Below are 17,744 nucleotides of genomic sequence, written 5' to 3'. Positions count from 1 at the left end.
AGGCAGACACACAGTTCCCACACTTGCTTGGCTCCCAGATGCTCCTGTGGCACAGTTCTGTGAGGTCACCTCTGCCTTGCTCTGTTCAAGCACACGGTGCCTCTTCCTAACCGCCAGCTTGCAAGCACCAGCAGGAGCCCACACCTAGCTCCAGCCTCTGCTGTTTACCATCTTTGTGTGGCAGCTCTGAACCAAAACAACAAAACCACATTCCTTTGCTCTCCAATCATCCTTATCATCTTAAACAGCAAGCGTTCTCATTCTCCTTCTCTGAAAGTACACACAAATTGCATTAGGTTTAGGAAAATGAGCTAGGAAGAGATACGGTGGAGTATCAGATCCATTATCCCACTCTGGCAGATACCACATCATACAGCTTTTTCTCTATTCCTATCAAGCTTTGTCTGAAAGCGTGGGTATCCTTCTGCAACTGCTCCAGCCCATACCTGCCTCAAATACAGACTGTGTGCATGATTTTGAACTCTGATTTCCAGTCTAATGGAAGCCATGGCTAGTCTGACTCCATTTGTCCTTGCTCAAACATTGTCTTGTAGAGTAAATAATCCTCCCATTTGGCATTAACTTCCATTGCAAAAGTCAAGTCAAAGCTTTGATTTCACTCTGATTTACCTAACCCAAGATTTACCAGACCGACATCTTGTTGACTTTCTCCTCCAGTTTCCTGGAGCACACTAGTCATCCTTTCCTGTAGAATACAGTTTGACATCTCATTTCAGGTGAGGTCTTCTCTCTTGCCTTAAACAATGATGCTTATAATTTTCCCTTTTTAGTCACTTCTGGCAGTAGGAAACTAAAAGTTTTTTACATAAGGGGAAAATGAACCATCTCAAAATGTAACTGGTCACTAGGCTTAACTGAAACTTGTGCACAAATTTCTCAGCATTCAGCTATAATGAGTATTTCCATTCAAAGCGTACATCAGGTCATATTTTTGTAATCTTTTTTTTCTTGATCAGGTCCAGAAGTAGAAGAGATTTTCTTTCCCATTTTGGCAGATACCAGCCTCAGTTAGGACTGATACCTCATGAGAAACCTTTGTCCTATTTTGGTGTGGTTAAACTGGAAGTCAGATCCTCACCTTATTTGGAAATGAATCTTCAGCACAAAGCTAATCCAGTCCCACAAGTCTGCTCCATCCTTCTGCACTATCATTTGTAATTAATGAATTTACAAACATGTTCAGTAACTGTATCCTAGCACTGCATTCTGAAAAGAGTAGGGAAACAAGGGTTGCAGGCAAAGGATTTATCAGCTCTTTGATTCTCTAAGAGTATGTGGAGAATCACAGTGATTATGTTTTGTGTGTAGTAGTAGTAGCATTAACTTGATAAGGGGAACTTGTGGGAGAGATTTCAGTAAGCAATTCTGATGATGCATTTCAACTGGAAGACCGAACCCTGGTCTTATTTCTATGGCTGTGCTCACACTCACAGCAGATCCAGCTCAAATGGTTAACATTTTCTCCAAGCTATGGACACAGCTGTCACCATTTAGATGCTGTATAACATCTAACCTCTTCAACTGCCTTTCAGGACCAATTTTAGATAATGGCATGGATAAATGTACTATATGAGAGGAACAGATTCCTGGGAGCTTGTCTAAATTTGTGCTCCCATGACACCACCTCTGCCATTTCTGGCTGCCCTGCCCAGCCCATGCTATGTGCACTAATGCATGTATGCTCGCAGATTGAGCCATTCAGTGCCCCATACCTGATGACCATGTGATCCATGATGTGCTGGTGCAGAAGAGAGGGCAGGAGGATGTGGCTTTGGGAAGATGGAAGGGCGTAACAAATGCATCTGAGATCTAAATGACTTGAATTGACCCAGAGATTACCTAGCAACACAATTATGATCTTAATTAAACCCTGGACTTCCCTACTGATTTTCACTGCGGATATGGTACTGGGCGTCACTTAATCTCACTATCTATAGAACACTGCATAACTGTTGTCAACATAAAAATAAATCTCATTTATAAAAGCCATAAGCAAACACATGTTCTTCTCCCAAAGCAACAACAAGTGCCCTCATGGAAACTCCACAGGTGTAACCCATTAAGTGCAAAAATGAGCGTACAAATACAAGGAAGAAAGAGTACAAACATGCTAATTCCCTCACTTCTTCCAGTTAAGTGTTTTCTCTTAAGGTGTCTAACTGATTGGCATAATTAAAATAAGCTTGGATTAATTTACCAATTTACCCTTAATCAGAAGTATTCTGTTTCTTTTCAGATTTCAAGAAAGGGTTTTTGATGTCTCAAACCTCCCTCACTTTCCCACATTTATCAGTTGGTGTAATGAAAGATGTACTTTCTCCAGCAGATGGCAACATACTTCTGAATTATTTATAGAACATCACAGAGGCAGCACTCCTTTCTGTGCAAGTCGCATAGAAGATAATTTGTCTTTGAGAAAGGGCTGAGTACAGATACAGGTGCTTAATCTTTCCTTGGAACACTTAATACTTTTGAACCTAGTGGCACTGCCATTTTGTTTTAATTTATTATTCAGTAATCTTAAAATCTAATATAATACCATTGGTGCAGCTGTCTGCCCTCACATTTAGCAAGTATGGCAGTGAACAGATGAGCCAGAACATCCTTCTGCATCTCCCATGGCATTGCTTTTAATTTCAAAGAGGAAGAAAGACATTCAGAGGCCAGGGCAGAGGGACCTGCGTTCTTGCATTGCTTCTCCACATAATTTTTTATTATTAAAAGTCATTTCAAAATCACACATCTCTGATGTACACCAGAAATACGCATTGACTGCCGTAAAATTGTGAAGTATTTTTATTGCTGTGGATTCAGAAACTAAGGAGTTACTATCAGTCAAGAAATCTGTATGGGAAAGCAAATATTATGACCTTTCTTCCTTTTACTTCAGATGTGGTAATTTTTCTGTGAATAACAGAAGCCCTGTGTGCTCCTGGGTTGTGCTTTGTGGCTCTGTAAGGCTGTAAGAAAATGATATGGAAAATGCATTTGACATCACTTCCTGCAGGTTGCAGTGGCTAGACAAGGTGCATGCTAGGGAAAACCAGAGCAGGCTCTTCTCTACCTTTTTGTCTGTCACTGCTTTTAAGTTGTAATTACACTTTATTTTTCCCAGGGAGGATGTAACTCAGGTGCATGACAAAATGCCCTGTGACTCAGCATTAGCTGTCTCCCTGTTCAGGATTATGAAAGCGGCTTGCTGGCAGTGGCTATGTTTGACTTCTTCAGCATTTCCCATGGCGTCCCATGATCCTGTTTGCTCTGGCACCTGCACTCCCCTCTAGCCCCTCTCCTAATCCAGATCCACACCCACCCTGCCCTGCTGCATGCCCGTGTTGTTTCCCTGTTTTCATCACCTCCCCTTCCTTATTGTTTGGTGCTTCCCCACACACACAGTACTATGAAAGGATTCAGAAATGCGATCCAAGTGCATCGTTTGCAAAGGGAGTGTGTTGATATACAGTTGTACAAATGCAGGTAAAGCAGCAGGTTTGCTCAGCACCCAGTGGCCATGCCAAGATCGACCAGCATACATTTCTCTCTCTTGGTAAGGAGGAAGCCCTGCTGTTTTTAAAACCCCCTTTGTTTTTAAAACAGAGGTCTGACATTTCCCACAACATGTAGTGTTATTTCTGAGGCAATCTGAGCAGGGTGTGCAGAAGGCTCCCTGTCTGTGCTGTTCTGTGGCCACACATAATTGCAAAGTTACAAATGAGATGAACACAAGGGAGGCAGAATACCATGATATCTGAGGCTCACTGCTCCCCAGTGAAAGTCGAGACCACAAAATTCCCAGGATGGTAACCCTGCACTTTAGAGGGGAAATTACATGGAATAGTTTGTGCTGTCCTATAGGTTTACCCCCACCATGAGAGATGAGCCCTCATTTCCTATTCCCCTTTTCATCCAAAGTGGTTCAGTTTGGTTTTTTTTAACTCAGCCCATAGTCAGACCTTTCCTGCCACAGCTTCAAGTGAGCAAGGTGGCTGTAATTTGATAGGATGGGGGGTAATGGTCTTAAGTTGTGCCAGAGGAAGTTCAGGTTGGATATTAGGAAGAACTTCTTGTCAGAAAGAGTGGTGAGGCACTGGAATGGATTGCCCAGTAAGGTGGTGGTGTCACCATCTCTGGAGGTATTCCAGAAGCAGGTAGATGTGACACTGAGGGACGTGATTAGTGGGGTTGTGTTGACAGTTGGACTTGATGATTTTAAGAGTCTTTTCCAACCTTAATGATTCTGTGATCCTCTGTATGAACAACAATGTGCAGAGAAGCAAGTGCCTTCCTCCAAATAACTCCATTGTGTTTTGAGGGTTTTTTGTTTTTTAATAATAAGACTTTGTGCAGCTGTATAAACTTTCTTCAGTGGTGACAACCACACTGCCTATATAAGTTGAATTTCCACTGTAAATCATTTTTGTGTACTCTAATGGAGTTCCCATTGCTTTTCTGTTTGAGTTAAGCAGAAGCTACCAGTGGTAGCGCAGCCCAGTTGAACAGAGGCTGAATACCAACAATATATGAACTCTGTACTTGGTCTGCCTAGAAAAATGTGATTTTCTACACCTCATTCCCTTAGACGGGTATTCCCATCATGAGGAATACCATCATAATTGGTACTAATTATAATTCCTGGGAGAGAGGCCAAACGTAGCCTTGGAGACTGTATGTGTTGCATTCAGGCAAAAACTGATGGCGTGCTGCTTTCTGTGCACAGCCCATCTCTACTTTTGGCCCTCCAGCAGCTCGAGGAATGGGATAGACTTTCACTGCAAAACTAGTTTGTACCCAAATCTTGCAGAATCAGAATGTGTGACTCCTACTGCGTGATTCCTTGCTGCGTTGTGAAACTAAATCTGTGTCTTCTGTTAGACGTCAGGAGCAAGGCAAGTCCTGAGAAAGGAACCCGTGGGAGCTGCCCTGTTACTTAATCGCTTAGTTTAAATATAGATTAAAAATCACTTAAGCTCATCCACAAGTTAAGTGCATGTTAACCAACGGCTGTCAGAAACAGCAAAGGAGAGAAAACACAGTAAGATCTTTTAGGAAGGGAGCAAAAGAAAAAGGGATTCAGTCACTGGAGCAGGGCAATATGTGCGTCATACCAGCAGATATCTATTCCCAAGTGAAAACCCAGTAAGAATCTGAAGCTGCTGACATCTTTTCATCTCACCCCTCTGCTACTGCTGGCACTTGCTAGCCGTGAATAACTTGGTGCATAATCCCTCATTTACATTTGTTTATTCCGATTGAATGGAAATGCCATAGTTCACATAATGTCACCCGTGTTTGGCACATGCGCTGCGTGACCTTCGTGTGCTGTGCTGCCTGTCCTGGCTGCAGGGCTGCGTGTCCTCCTGCTTGCCCTATCTGTGTGTTATGCAGGGAATACAGCCTGGCCCTGTGCCTTATGAGGCTGTTGAGGACATTCTGCGTTCACCCACTGAACTGACACCAAAGAGCTCGGCACTGGGAGAGGCTCTTCTGCAATCCAGTCACTAGAATAAGCAGCTGCCCGCTGCAGCACGACCTGGGCACATATTTTAGCAGCTGCCTTGCTTGCAATACTGCCCCTGTTGTTGTACCTATAGAAATTCAAGGATGTGCTGGTAAAAATGCATAGCAGGGAGATGGAAGAAACTGCTGAAGGAAACTGCAGAGAGAGCCTCCTGCTCAGTGCTATTTCAGGGAGTTGTGGATTGTCTGCAAAAGGTGCACATTTGGAGGGTGGCATCAGCCAGGTCTCTTCAACTGGAGGAGCTGCTGAGCTCCTCTACCAACCACGGGAAGGAAAAAGCATGTTAGACTGTGCCTAGTTTAAGAACCCCTTATCAAGCCCAGCATTAAGACATGTAATACCTGGGTAGCTGCTCGCTGTGGTGCACAGTGCAGTGAGACTCAAGCTGGGGAGCTGCTCATCTGCGGTTCCTTGCCGGGTGCAGGCAGCTCTCCCCTTGTGCATGTGGTGAAGGACATCGTGTAAGGACATGGCGGCATCTATTGCCAGCTCGAGTTTTGCTCCTCCACCAGGAGACAGCTCCACTTTCAGGGCTGATGTCGCAATACAAGCAGTGCATGCAGCAGCGCTTCCCTCGCAGTGCTTTCTGTTGCTTAGCGATGTAACACGGCGGTGCAGCCGTCGCTCTGATGGTGCGGCCACTTCTGTTCGCGACGTGGCGACGTGTTTCTGCCATTCCCTTCCGCTGACTTCTCCACGCTGACCACCAGCACCGCAGCTCCATCTCCACCGGCCCAGGGAGCGCAGGCAGCAGCGCGGGGCGGCCGGCCCGGCCCGGAGAGGCGGATCGGGGCGGTCCGGGGCGGGCCTATGGAAATGAGGGCCGGTTTTGGGCTGCGGGCGGCAGGTGTATCCATGAGGATCGGGCTGAGGCGGGCCGGGAAGGGTGGCCCCGTTCGGTAGCAGCGCAGCCGGCCGGGCATGGCAGCGGCCCCGCAGTGCCGCAACCCCCGCTGAGCCCGCGCTGCAGCCATGCCTCCTCAGGAGCTGCTGGACTACGCGCCGGCCCTGCGCAGACACAGCCCGCCCCGGGGCAGCGGCCCCGAGCTGGGCATCAAGTGCGTGCTGGTGGGCGATGGGGCCGTGGGCAAGACCAGCCTCGTCGTCAGCTACACCACCAACGGGTACCCCGACGAGTACCAGCCCACCGCCCTCGACACCTTCTCAGGTACGTGCCCACCCACACGGCCTTGCGGGGTGGCTGTATGGGGAAGGAGAAGGGGCTTTCGTTCCTGTTTGGTTTGTTAGCTTCAGGGGTATCACAGCATTGAACTGCAGGCTTGCTGTCTTCAACTGATGTTCAGCAAAACCACGCCTTTCCCCTCACGGTCGTTGAAGTGAGCCTGGAGCAGAGGTCGCAAAAAAATTGAAGGGCTGTATAAGTCTGTCTAAAAAGCCTTCTCTGTCATCTGATGAGCTCTCATTAGTTTTCCTACTTTTGTAAATGCTGTCTTGGTGCTTGTTTCCACCGCTCCTTTTTTTGGGCTCCAACTTCTTGTACAAAGCCCAGAAAAATAAAAATAAAAAAAAAAACCCTTGGAAAGATTGCTGATTGTCATCAGATCTGAAGAAACACAGCAGTATGTGATGGTGCAGATAGGTAGATCAGAGATGGGCTCAGGTCAGACCAGGAATTAGACTTTTGGTGTGTCATAGTCTCATGGGCTCTCACAGGGATCGTTTTCTTTGTCTGACTATCTTCTCAGTTGCACTAAGAATTGCCAATTTGAGCAACAACGCTGTTGCTGTTTGGGGTCCTGCAGTCCCTTGGGAACAGTTGCAAGAGCCCTCAAGTCCTCCATGAGAAGGTTCCTGCTCTCTCCGCTCTCCTCAAGCTCATCTGTTCGGTTTGTGCTAAGTTGTGAGGGTCAGGAGCCTCCAACTGAACTGAACTTTCTGAAAGGGCAAGTTCATAGGAAAATGATCAAGAAAGGTGGAGATGAGTGTGGATTCCAAGACTTCTTTCCTAGCAGCAAGTAGTTTGAGGAGAGCTGGGCAGAGGGTTAGCCCCACTCTGAACGTCAAGCTACCAAGCCTGCCTTCCAGAGGTGCATAGCACCATATAAACCCAAAATATCATTAAAGATTTTTCTTTAAAGTCTGGTTTCATCTTGGGAGAAGGGCAAAGCCAAACAGGGAGAATTGAGGAATTTCCCTTCCCACTGTTAAGTTGGATAAGCTTGAAAAAAGTACCTTCCTGGGTTCACAAAGGACAGTTTAGGACCCAAATCAGAAATTTCAGCCCGATTTCCTCATCTTTGGGAATGCTTGCACCTGAAACTTCCAGCAGAGGTGAGTGGCACATCCTAACCCAACTTCTGGCCAATGGACAGTAAGGCCAGTAGGAGCTAAAGAAGTCAATGAGATAGGAGAAAGTGCTGCATTATCAGGGGAAATAGCACCAGGAGCGGGATGCAGCTCCACCACCCGGGCACTGCCTGCGGCTGGGTGCACTGCCAGGCACAGCAGTGCTGAGTGCAGCACATACCCGCTGACCTTTCCCCACCAGGCTATCCTGTTCTGCAGGCCCCTCTGCTGTTGTGCCGTGATCCCCGGGGTGTGGACCCGGTGCGGGCGGTAGGTAGAGACTTGTCACAGAGTTGCTAGAGTAGCTTAGCTTGCAGCAGGTACGAAAAATCCTTGTGCAAGCACTGGAGCAGCAGGTAATATACATGGTGCCTTTTTTTTTTTTCTTTCTTTTTTTTTTTTTTCTGAAGGCTGTAAAACCTTCAGAGATGCTAATTTGTTCTCTTAGCGCACTTTGGAGGCAGAAGAAACCAGATACTAGAAAGGCAAATGCCCAGTGCCTTGAAGATCAAGTCAGCATCTAGCAGGTTCTTTGATCAAGAACAGGTTTCTCTTCCTCCTCTGGGGCAAAGATATGGTAACGATCCAACCGATTCCCAGTCACAAGGAAGCTATGACTTTCAGCTATCCCGCGAGGAGTGGCACTGTGGTGTACTCACCCACCCCTTCATTTTTCTTTCACTCGCTGTCTCCCACCCGGTTTCAGTTCACGCTTTGTGCCTCCCTCCTTCTCCCCAGTCTGCTCCCAGGGAGGAGAGGTCTTCTCCAAGAGATTCTATTAGGCTCTCCAGGTCAGTTGTTTCTGTCACTTTTTGCCACCTGGCTAATTACCTTAGAAATAGGATCGATCTTTTTTTATTCCTGTCTTTTGTCTTTTTTTTTCTAATTAAAGGGGAAAAAAAGAAAACAAAACAAAAAAAAAAACAGAAAAAAAAAAACAACAATAAAGCCTCCTCCTGGGCCCAAAGAAGTGGTTTAGCTAGCTAGTGTGAAGTGCCAGCCATTGTCACTTTAGCACAGGATGTCTGCCTCCATTCAGCAGAGCACATCCCCATCCACATTGTCAAGACTTTTAATTGGTTGCGTGTTCCTCTGGCATCTTTCTCTCCTTTTCCTCAGTTCCCAGCCAGACTCTGCGGTGTCTGTGCACTTAAACATCTAACAGTTTCATTCCAGATTTCCATTAGAGGTCCTGCCAGCCCTCAGTCTGAGTCAGCTGATACCACATGAAGGCTTACTGTGATTAGGGAGTGAAATGGGAGCAGACCTCACATTTGTAACTCAGCAGTTTTCAGTGTGTGGATAGCCTCTGAAAGGGATTTCACTCGTCACTGCTTCCTTCATAGCTTCTTTATTTCCAAGTTGGTTTTAGGTATTTGCTTTTTCTTATCTGGGACACTTCCTGAAATAGATATGTTTTTTAATAAATGGGGAAAATCACCAATAGTTCGTTTAACGAAGACTGATTTGGGCTTCTTGCCTAAGCCAAGAAGCTGGGAACAAGTTGCTGAAGTTCTGTTTGTTCCACTTGGAGAGTGGAAGAACAACAGATTGTTTTCAGGGCACTGTTTGTTTAAGGTCTCTTCTTCCTAAGAAAGACTTCTTCAGTAATATGGAACGATTCTTTGAGAATACTGGAAAACAGTTCAAAGCACCTGAGGGATAACCAAATCAGGACATCCATAGCATGTCTCATACTGTTTCCAATGCAAACTTCAGCTGTTTTAGTGAGGTCTGTGGGGATGCTCAACAGCAAGGACAGGCTGAAGTGACTTCAGTGACTTCAGAGGTCTCTTTAGCAGGATACAAAACGAAGTACTCCAAGGGGAAAAAAGAAAAAAAGTATGCGCATGTGCTGAAGACTTCTGTGGTCTCATCCTTATTCTCTTTCTGTTACAGTGCAGGTCCTGGTGGATGGAGCTCCAGTGCGGATCCAGCTGTGGGACACTGCTGGCCAGGTAAGCTCTGTCAAAGGAACGATCAGCTCCGGTCCTGTGGGACAGGGTCCATTTGCAGGTTTTTGTGGAAGGCAGTATTTAACTGGAAAGGAAGGAGATTTGCTAGCACAGTGTCAGCCATTCGCTGACATGGCAGACACAGACTGGTGAATGTCCTAGTTAACGTGTGAAAATGTCACTGCAGCATCGTGCTCTTAGAACTCTCATGTTCAGTCCAGTGAAGATTTTTTTTTTCCCCCTCTCCATTCTCTACAGGAGGATTTTGACTGTTTGCGCTCACTTTGCTACCCAGACACTGACGTCTTCCTTGTCTGCTTCAGTGTGGTAAATCCAAGCTCCTTCCAAAACATTACAGAGAAATGGATCCCTGAGATACGAACTCACAACCCCCGGGCTCCAGTGCTCCTAGTGGGGACACAGGCAGACTTGCGGGATGATGTCAATGTCCTCATCAGCCTGGATCGCTACCATGTGAAGCCCGTGCCCCGGCCTCAGGCAGAAGGTCTAGCAGACAAAATCCGGGCTGAAGCCTACCTGGAGTGCTCAGCACTGACCCAGAAGAACCTCAAAGAAGTGTTTGACATGGCCATTGTCAGCGGTGTTGAGCATAAAGCACGTCAGGAAAAGAAGATGACAGCCAAAGGCATCAAAACTCTCTCCAAGTGCCGCTGGAAGAAGTTCTTCTGCTTTGTCTGAAATTGTGCTTGGGAAGAGGAGACAAAAGAAACACGTGATGCCAGTATTGCTCCACACCTTCTTGGAGTGACTGCTCCTGTGGCCCCAGTGAGGAGGGTATGATAAGCTGCTGGGCTTGGAAACCTGGCTCTTGCTGGGTTACAGCATCTGATGCCTGGGAAACGTGAACTGTTGTGCTGGGATTTGGAACGGTCCAGGCAGCTCTAAGTACCTGATGGACACGCCTGTTGTGTCCCAGGCTAATATAGGAGCCTATATCAAAACTTAGTACTGCAGAACAGGCATGTTCCTTACATTGATCAAAATGGCCATTTTTCTGTCTGAAACTAACAGGCTTCCAGAGTCCTGACAGAATGAGGAGGGCAGGGACAGCTATGGGTGACTGCAGTGTGGTCAAACACAGGCTGCTGAGACTGTAAAGCAAGGCTTGTGTTTCTCCTCTGATTCTGCTTTTCCAAATAGCTAGATGCCACTTGGCTGGGAAAAAAAGCTGCACTCTTTCTTAAAAGCCCTGTATTCAGAGTGCCCTTGAGAAGGTTTTTCCTAAATAAAGGCCATTAGCCAGCTGAAGAGAACATGCATTGGAAGCTGCATTGATTCTTTAAGCAAAATGTTCTTTGAAAAGAACTGGACTCCACTGAGTGCCAGTGCTGTAGCCCCATCTGAAGAGGGGGTCATGAACTTGGGGACCTGTTATGAAAGGCCTTTGTGTAGTGATCAGAGAGAAAGAATAGGTGAGGAGCAGCCAAGGGTGGCTCTGTCTGCCTAGCAGAGGGCAAACTGTGTCAGTGAAAGGTTTGTAACGCTGCCAAGAGGTGAAATGTGGATGGAAAGTCAGCGTACGTTAGAAAAGAAAAGGAGAGAAGGTAGAAAAGCAAGGGAATAAAAGGGAAGAAGAGGTGAAAGAAGGGAAAATGAATAAGGAAAGAAGGAACAGCGTTAAATGAAAGTTGTGATTCTACTTAATCGGTGAGTCATTTAGGGACTAGTGACGTCAATTTGAGCGTAATGTTGTCCATACTTTAAATTCTGAATCAAAAAGGAAGGGTCTGTAGAGAGAGAGTTCCTCTTGGCCAGTAAAATCCTCTGTTTCAAACCTAGACAGGAGAATAGCAATTACCTCATGCTGTCCTTCCTGAGGTTGCTGAACAGGAATGGAGGGCTCAGGGCTTCTTTCTGTTGTGCTTTCCTTTCTCAAGGATCACAGCTTGATCTGCTGAAACTAAAAGCAAAGGAAACTCATGAAGTTCCTGTCAGAGACAGATATTTGCTATGTTTGCTTCGTTGCCCACTCCCCTGTTTCTCGGGGGATTCATTTACTAGTGAGTCTACTCATACTTTATTGCAGAACTTGCATTAACTTCTAAAACTTTTCTCACAGACATTTTATTCTGGCTTGTATAGCAAAGTATGACAGATCTGTCAAGCAATGCTTTCAATACTTGGGGTTCTCTGCATCTAGACATTATCCATCACTTTGGGAATGCTCTGAAATAATGTGATGTTTGGGGATATAGCTGGGAATGTTTGCCTTGTGCTGAAAGAATGTGTAATTGGGCCAGTGGGCTTGTACAAAAATAAGTACATACAATCCAGTGTGGCTCTAGATCCAAATGCCTGCAAACATCTCTCTTTGTGGTACAGCTCACGTAGTCCCCAGGACATGACATGAGGATGCTATTATCAGTGGTCTGAATGAGATGGGCAAGTCTTCTTTCAGCCATAGAGCTGCTTGTTGGGTAGGGCTTTGAGACCTCAACAGACTAGTGTGCCAGAATGAGTTGTGAGTTGACAGGACTCCCCCAACCAAAATGCTGTCCAGGTCCAGTGAGGGATCCACAGAGATGGAGAGTAAAAAGGCAGTCGCTAGAAGTGAGGCATGCTACACATCTCTAGACAGCATACCATGTATTGAACAAAGCTCTCACCATATATCCCAGTGTTTCTTACCTGTACAGGCACCTTTGTTATATTATGACTTCAGTTTGTCTGTTGGGTCTTTATGCATTTCTTTAACCTGTGAAAGCAAGGATTCAGATGTGACCTGCTGCACTGTCCTTGTACAGAGCAAATCCACAGGTACAAAGAACAGTAGCCTTGCCCCATGCTGGGGAGAGCAAACATTGTCCTGCAGTAGCTTGGTATAAACAGGGATTCTTTCATTCTGGAAAAGAAACTGTACTGAGAGCTGCTTTCTTCCTCTGTGATTGTGTCAAATATTTGTTCAAATAAATTTTTTTTTTTTTTTTAAATGTCTGCAGTTGGCATTCATCATTTTGTCAGAGCAAAGTAAGCTTGGATTATAGATAGTGGAGGAGGTATTCCATTTTACTGACAGTAAGGTAAGAGGGGAATTGCCTCATTTCTCCCTTGTAAAGTTAGGACTCAACAGGAGTAAAAATCCCTCCCCCTCCAATCACTGAAAGCCTTGAAGATCCTCCTGTGGCCTCAGATAATGTTCCCCTCCCTCAGCAGCTGCTCAGGATGGAGGCTGCTGAAAGGACAAACAATGAGTTTGCAATGCTCCTGGTGCCCCTCCTTAAGCCATCAGCCAGGGACTGGTCTGGAGGGCCTCAGACAAGCCCAAATGGAACTTGTGTTTGGAGACCTAATAACAGCTTGCTGCTCTGTCATTAGGCTGGTAGGTAATTTTGCCACTGAACTCACTTAAATTTGGTAGTTAAACACTAGCAAGTGCTTAATGAAATGCTGAAAAGTTTGCTTCTACAACATCAAAACTCTATCCTAAAAGTTCACACACAGGACTATGGAGGGCTTTTATCTGTCTGCATTTGGGGCTCAGATTAAAAAAAAAAAACAAAACAACAAAACATGGTGGAGCACAGGCAATGAGCACACCAAATGCAGAAACTGGAAGGGAACAGGGAATTACTGCTGATAAGAAGAGCCAGCTTTGCAGCTTCCCAGCACTCAAGCTCCCAGAAAGACCTGCGAATGGAAACAGCAGGGAAGTGTGAATTAACTTCTCACGGAATGAGTCACTCCACTGAGCCATATCCTGTCATGTGCACAATAAGCACACTAAAACTCGCTGAAACCTGTGAACTCAGCCTCACCATCACCCCTCCCAGGAGCTGGGCTATCTCATTAAATGGAGCCCCAGGTGGCTTTGCTGGGACAAAGAGAGCTCTGGTAAGGCTCAGGCTTGTTTCTGTGTCGCAGTGCTTGCTTGACCAACTTGTATTTTCAGATGATGCTGAGAGCACAGCATAGTTCCTGGGAGACGGTTGCTAATACAAAACCACCCCACCAGGCTGAATTAAGCTAGCCAAGCCCATTGATAGACAAGTGTGATTCCATACAAGTGTCACTTACCTGAGACAAGAAGGGACTTTTATTCAATCTGATTGAACTGTGATCAGCATCAAGTGCCAAAATAGTGCATGTAGAGTAGAAGTTCTTAGTATCCTTCTTACTTTGGTTTCTGACTCAGATCCTGATCTGCAAGCTTCGGCATCCAACAGAGTAACTCATCAGAGAGTTCCTACTGGTGTAGCCAACACAACTTCAGCACAGGCAAACACTACGTCATGTAATTCTGCACGAAGCTCCAATAGAGCTCTGGTACTAGTGATGGGAGAGATGTGAAGAAGACTGGGGCCTTTCTTCTCTTTCCTCTGTATGAGCACACCCTAAACAGGCCCAGCTGTGCCAAGATCCCAGCTGGCAATGCTTTCCCGAGCTTCCACTAAACCCTGACAGGGAATTAATCCCCAAAATAATACCAAGTTTCATCTGACTCAACACAGCCTCCTTCCCAGAGCCAGAAGGGCAAGTCTCAAAGGTCCCTTCAGGAGAGCTTGAAGCCCTCTAGGTTACACCCTACTTACTATGAAAGAACAGGCTGATTTCTGATCAGGAGCTGAAATGAGCCCAGTTGTGGGGGCAGTCAGGGCCAGGAGCCCTGCTGAAATGCAATCACAAGAACATTACACCCTCCCCCTTTCCTGAGAGGGGTATGACTGTGTTAACAGCTTTACCACCTTTTTAAATGTACTTCAGGTGCTAACTAGCTTTTTCATCAAGTTGTCTGATGGATTACACTTGAAGCAATCATTTCCATTTTGAAAGCAGGGGCCAATTTGACTTTTTCCACCTGTCTTTGGTCTGCTTGTGCTGCTTACAGATCTTGGCTCTCCTTTGCGTTGTTGCCTCTCTCAGAGCCAAGCTTTGGTGCATCCAGGTGATAGAGTGTTTATACACAAAGAAACAGCTCATTTTTGATCAGACAGCTCCTAAGCTGAACCCCCCCTGTGCTGGGAAACGCTGCTCAAGCCCCAGCTCTCTGCATGCATCTGCTCCCTAAGGAGGAATCACAGGGCTGGCCCAGCCGGCACCTGGGCCTCCTGGAAGCTGCTTACTCACGCATCTGCTGAGTCCAGCCCTGGGCTCTCCGTTCCCACCATATAAATACGGCATTGTACTTGCAAAGACCTATTGCACAAGAGAGCAGGGTATGTTTCAACGTATCCCTGAGACAGGTTCCCTTGGCTGCGGTACCACGTGATGCCCATTCCCAGGGTGACACCGTGCCCTTTCCAGCTCTGGGACCCAGCCACTCAGCACCCAAACTTGCCTGACTTGTTCTGGGAGAGCAGGAGGAGATGTGGGTCCCATCCTCCCCCTCCGTCCCCTCACCCCCAGCACTGCCCCTGGGGCTGTGTTGTGAACTGAAATACACCGGTTTCTGCTGCTGCAGAGGAACATCAGGTGTGGGAAATCTGGCTCGGGGACAAGTTTCACCACGAGTCACTGAGCCAGGCTTTTCTTTCCCATGAGATAATCTTGGGCGGGGCAGACAATCGCTTTAAATTAAAATACAATGAAAATACATGGGCTTCCCAGGGCTTAGGGTAAATCTCTCTTTCCTTGTTTTCTCAGAAAGCGAGCCAGGTTCTGCTGCAACCTCCCACAGGCCTGCGGCGTGGAGGGCAGCACTGCACGGAGGAGCCAGGCTGAGGCTGTATGCCCACTGCCCCTCCAGTGAGTGGCTGGTGGCAGGAGGCATCCTGCAAGGCCAGGGCCATTGCTGGGACAGCACAGCCTGCTGTGGAGGCACCTCTGTGGCCCTGCAGAGGAGGAGGGATGGGGCAAGTGGGGCTGCTGAATCCCATTCTTGCAGCATGCCCCTCATGTGGGTGTCTTGCAGGTCATGTGGCTGCTGGCATGGTGGATCCGCTCCTCAGCCGTGAGCAGAACCAGGCTGGGCAGAAGGAAGCTGTGGGCTAAGGACTACCACCATGGTGTTGTCACTGTGTGAGCTTTGCCATGTTGAGACCCCCACCCCTGGAGCCTGTGTTGCTTTCCTATCTGGCAGCATATGCTGCAGCAGGGCCCGTCGTGAGAGGACTCTGCTCACCTGGCAGAGGTTGGGTCCCTGCGGGGTGAGACAGGAGAGAGGCTGGGAAAATGCTGCTTGAGCAGCACAGATGAGCTCGAGGCAGTATTGCCCAGCATGGGCTGTTCTCCTGCTGGGAGCCCCGGGTCCCTGCAGCGGGCTGGAAGCAGGAGGAGCACCGGGGCATGGGCAGAGCTTCAGAAAGTGCGCATTCATCTTCCCTGCCAGTAAGGCAGAAAGCGCCCGGGGTAGGATGATGACGCACCGCACACCTGAGATCGTTTTCATGGGAATAGACCCGTGAGAGACAGCGAGAGGAAGAGCCGGGGAAACTCTCCCAGCACTTCAGCCGGTGTCAGCATTCACAGAGCAGATTTCACAAGATAAACAAAAGCCTTTAATAACCACACTGGAGCGAAGCTTTGAAACCCTGTGCAATCCCTGCCAGGAGAGCACAGCAGCAGAGTCCTCGCACCGCGCTGGGGCCACCACCAGCGAGAGCCTGGGTGGCCACAGAGAAAAAGGCCCTACAAACACCCAAACGTCCAGATCGTAGTGTGGGTACCCAAGCTGTGCTCCCAGCCGTGGGTACTAACATGCACAGTGCTATATATAGTGCCCGTGAATATTCATGCCCTGTGCTAGGGGGTTTTAATAAGATGGAGCAGATGAAAGATGCCATCCACCCTGGAATATTATCTGGGCAGCAGCGTGTAATCTTGAAGGGAGGGGAAGTGAGGATGTGTTATGCTGTGATATCTTCTGTAGGGTTTTTCTTTTCTGTAAGCCAAATAGATTTGTAGAATAACGAGTTATCAGTGTGTAACTGAAAAATCTTAAATGTGCAAGACTCCTGTCAAAAGATGCTAAGCCTGAAATACAGGGATTATGTGCTAACCAGTAAAATACACCTATGCCTGGAAGGAGCATCTTGAAACATCTGGTTATTTGCCCTAGAGTACCGGTAAGAACAGGGGAACAGAGCTCCTGTCTTTCCTTGCTATGGGTCTGTTCCCTGTCTTCAAGCATCTCTTTTCAGATTATAAAAGCACTGTGGTAAGTGCTGGGAGAGAGGAAAAGTCTAAAACTGCTTTTAGTCATCAGAAATTTGGAAGTGCTAACTCAGGCTTTAACATCATTCCCTTCCATGGCTTTGGACAAATAACTTTCTCTCTTCCAGTTGAACAAGGGAGCTGCCTCCCCTCCATGGCATGTGATAGGTTTATTAACTGGCCTAATGGGGTGCCAAAGCACATGAAGAGTTATTGCCAGGAAGATCACAGCATTTCTCCTCGCATTTCTCAAAATGAGACTAGAGGCCTGAGATGTGTCCAGACATTGACCATCCATAATTGTCTTTCATGAATTCAGTAGATCTGGGAAACCAAACACTGTGATCACAGCTCCAGTTCTTGGGTTCAGGTAATCAAGGAGGAAACACAGAATTCATTTAAAGCAAACATCTCCAACCTTCAGAGGTGGTGAAGGAAACCTGAAATTGCATGTTCTGGAAAACAGGAAATGTTCTGAGCAGGGAACAGTACAGTCCAGAGCCCATCCTCCCTTGCTCCTCATCTGGGTGATCAGCTGGTGAAGGGACAGCTTGCTTCTGCACTTATGCTGCCCTTCAGCATTTTACTGGCACCCACTGGAAGTCTTTGGCCACAGCTGTGGTCTAAATAATTACAGAAGGGAAGAGGGGCCAGCATGAACATTCCAATATTACAAATTCAACTCCACAGTAAGCATTAGCTGTAGGAAGTAGGAACAGTAGGAAGAGACCAAGTCCAGCTCTCAACCCTCTGTCCTAGAGCATGGCTTTATTGGTAATTAAAAACTACATCTCAGCTTAATTTTCTTCCCACACTTGGCTGTACTCTATCTT

General features: G+C 46.9%; 1 protein-coding gene and 1 long non-coding RNA gene across 2 annotated transcripts; one reads left to right on the top strand and one right to left on the bottom strand.

The window, feature by feature from the left end:
• Window positions 1-6,338: 6,338 nt before the first annotated feature.
• On the top strand, window positions 6,339-13,366 carry RHOV (ras homolog family member V). Its single transcript, XM_052695339.1, has 3 exons — window positions 6,339-6,707; window positions 9,746-9,804; window positions 10,060-13,366. Exons 1-3 carry the CDS (start codon window positions 6,512-6,514, stop codon window positions 10,498-10,500), a joined length of 696 nt encoding a protein of 231 aa, XP_052551299.1. The 5' UTR covers window positions 6,339-6,511; the 3' UTR covers window positions 10,501-13,366.
• LOC128086555 (uncharacterized) lies at window positions 12,463-14,193 on the bottom strand. Its single transcript, XR_008209413.1, has 3 exons — window positions 13,837-14,193; window positions 13,394-13,449; window positions 12,463-12,517 (listed from the first exon to the last, which is right to left on the bottom strand). It is a non-coding gene; the product is annotated as an uncharacterized LOC128086555 (long non-coding RNA).
• Window positions 14,194-17,744: the final 3,551 nt, after the last annotated feature.

This window comes from Tympanuchus pallidicinctus, unplaced genomic scaffold, assembly GCF_026119805.1.
Source record: "Tympanuchus pallidicinctus isolate F22 unplaced genomic scaffold, pur_lepc_1.0 scaffold3, whole genome shotgun sequence".
Classification (NCBI taxonomy): Eukaryota; Metazoa; Chordata; class Aves; order Galliformes; family Phasianidae; genus Tympanuchus; species Tympanuchus pallidicinctus.
This window is presented reverse-complemented; position numbering and strand designations above follow the sequence as displayed.

Bases quoted from the DNA above. Each gene is read 5' to 3' on its own strand.
- RHOV (XM_052695339.1), top strand. From the start codon at position 6,512: ATGCCTCCTCAGGAGCTGCTGGACTACGCGCCGGCCCTGCGCAGACAC. The intron at 6,708-9,745 runs GTACGTGCCCAC...TTTCTGTTACAG, and splicing joins CGCCCTCGACACCTTCTCAG to TGCAGGTCCTGGTGGATGGA. The intron at 9,805-10,059 runs GTAAGCTCTGTC...CATTCTCTACAG, and splicing joins TGTGGGACACTGCTGGCCAG to GAGGATTTTGACTGTTTGCG.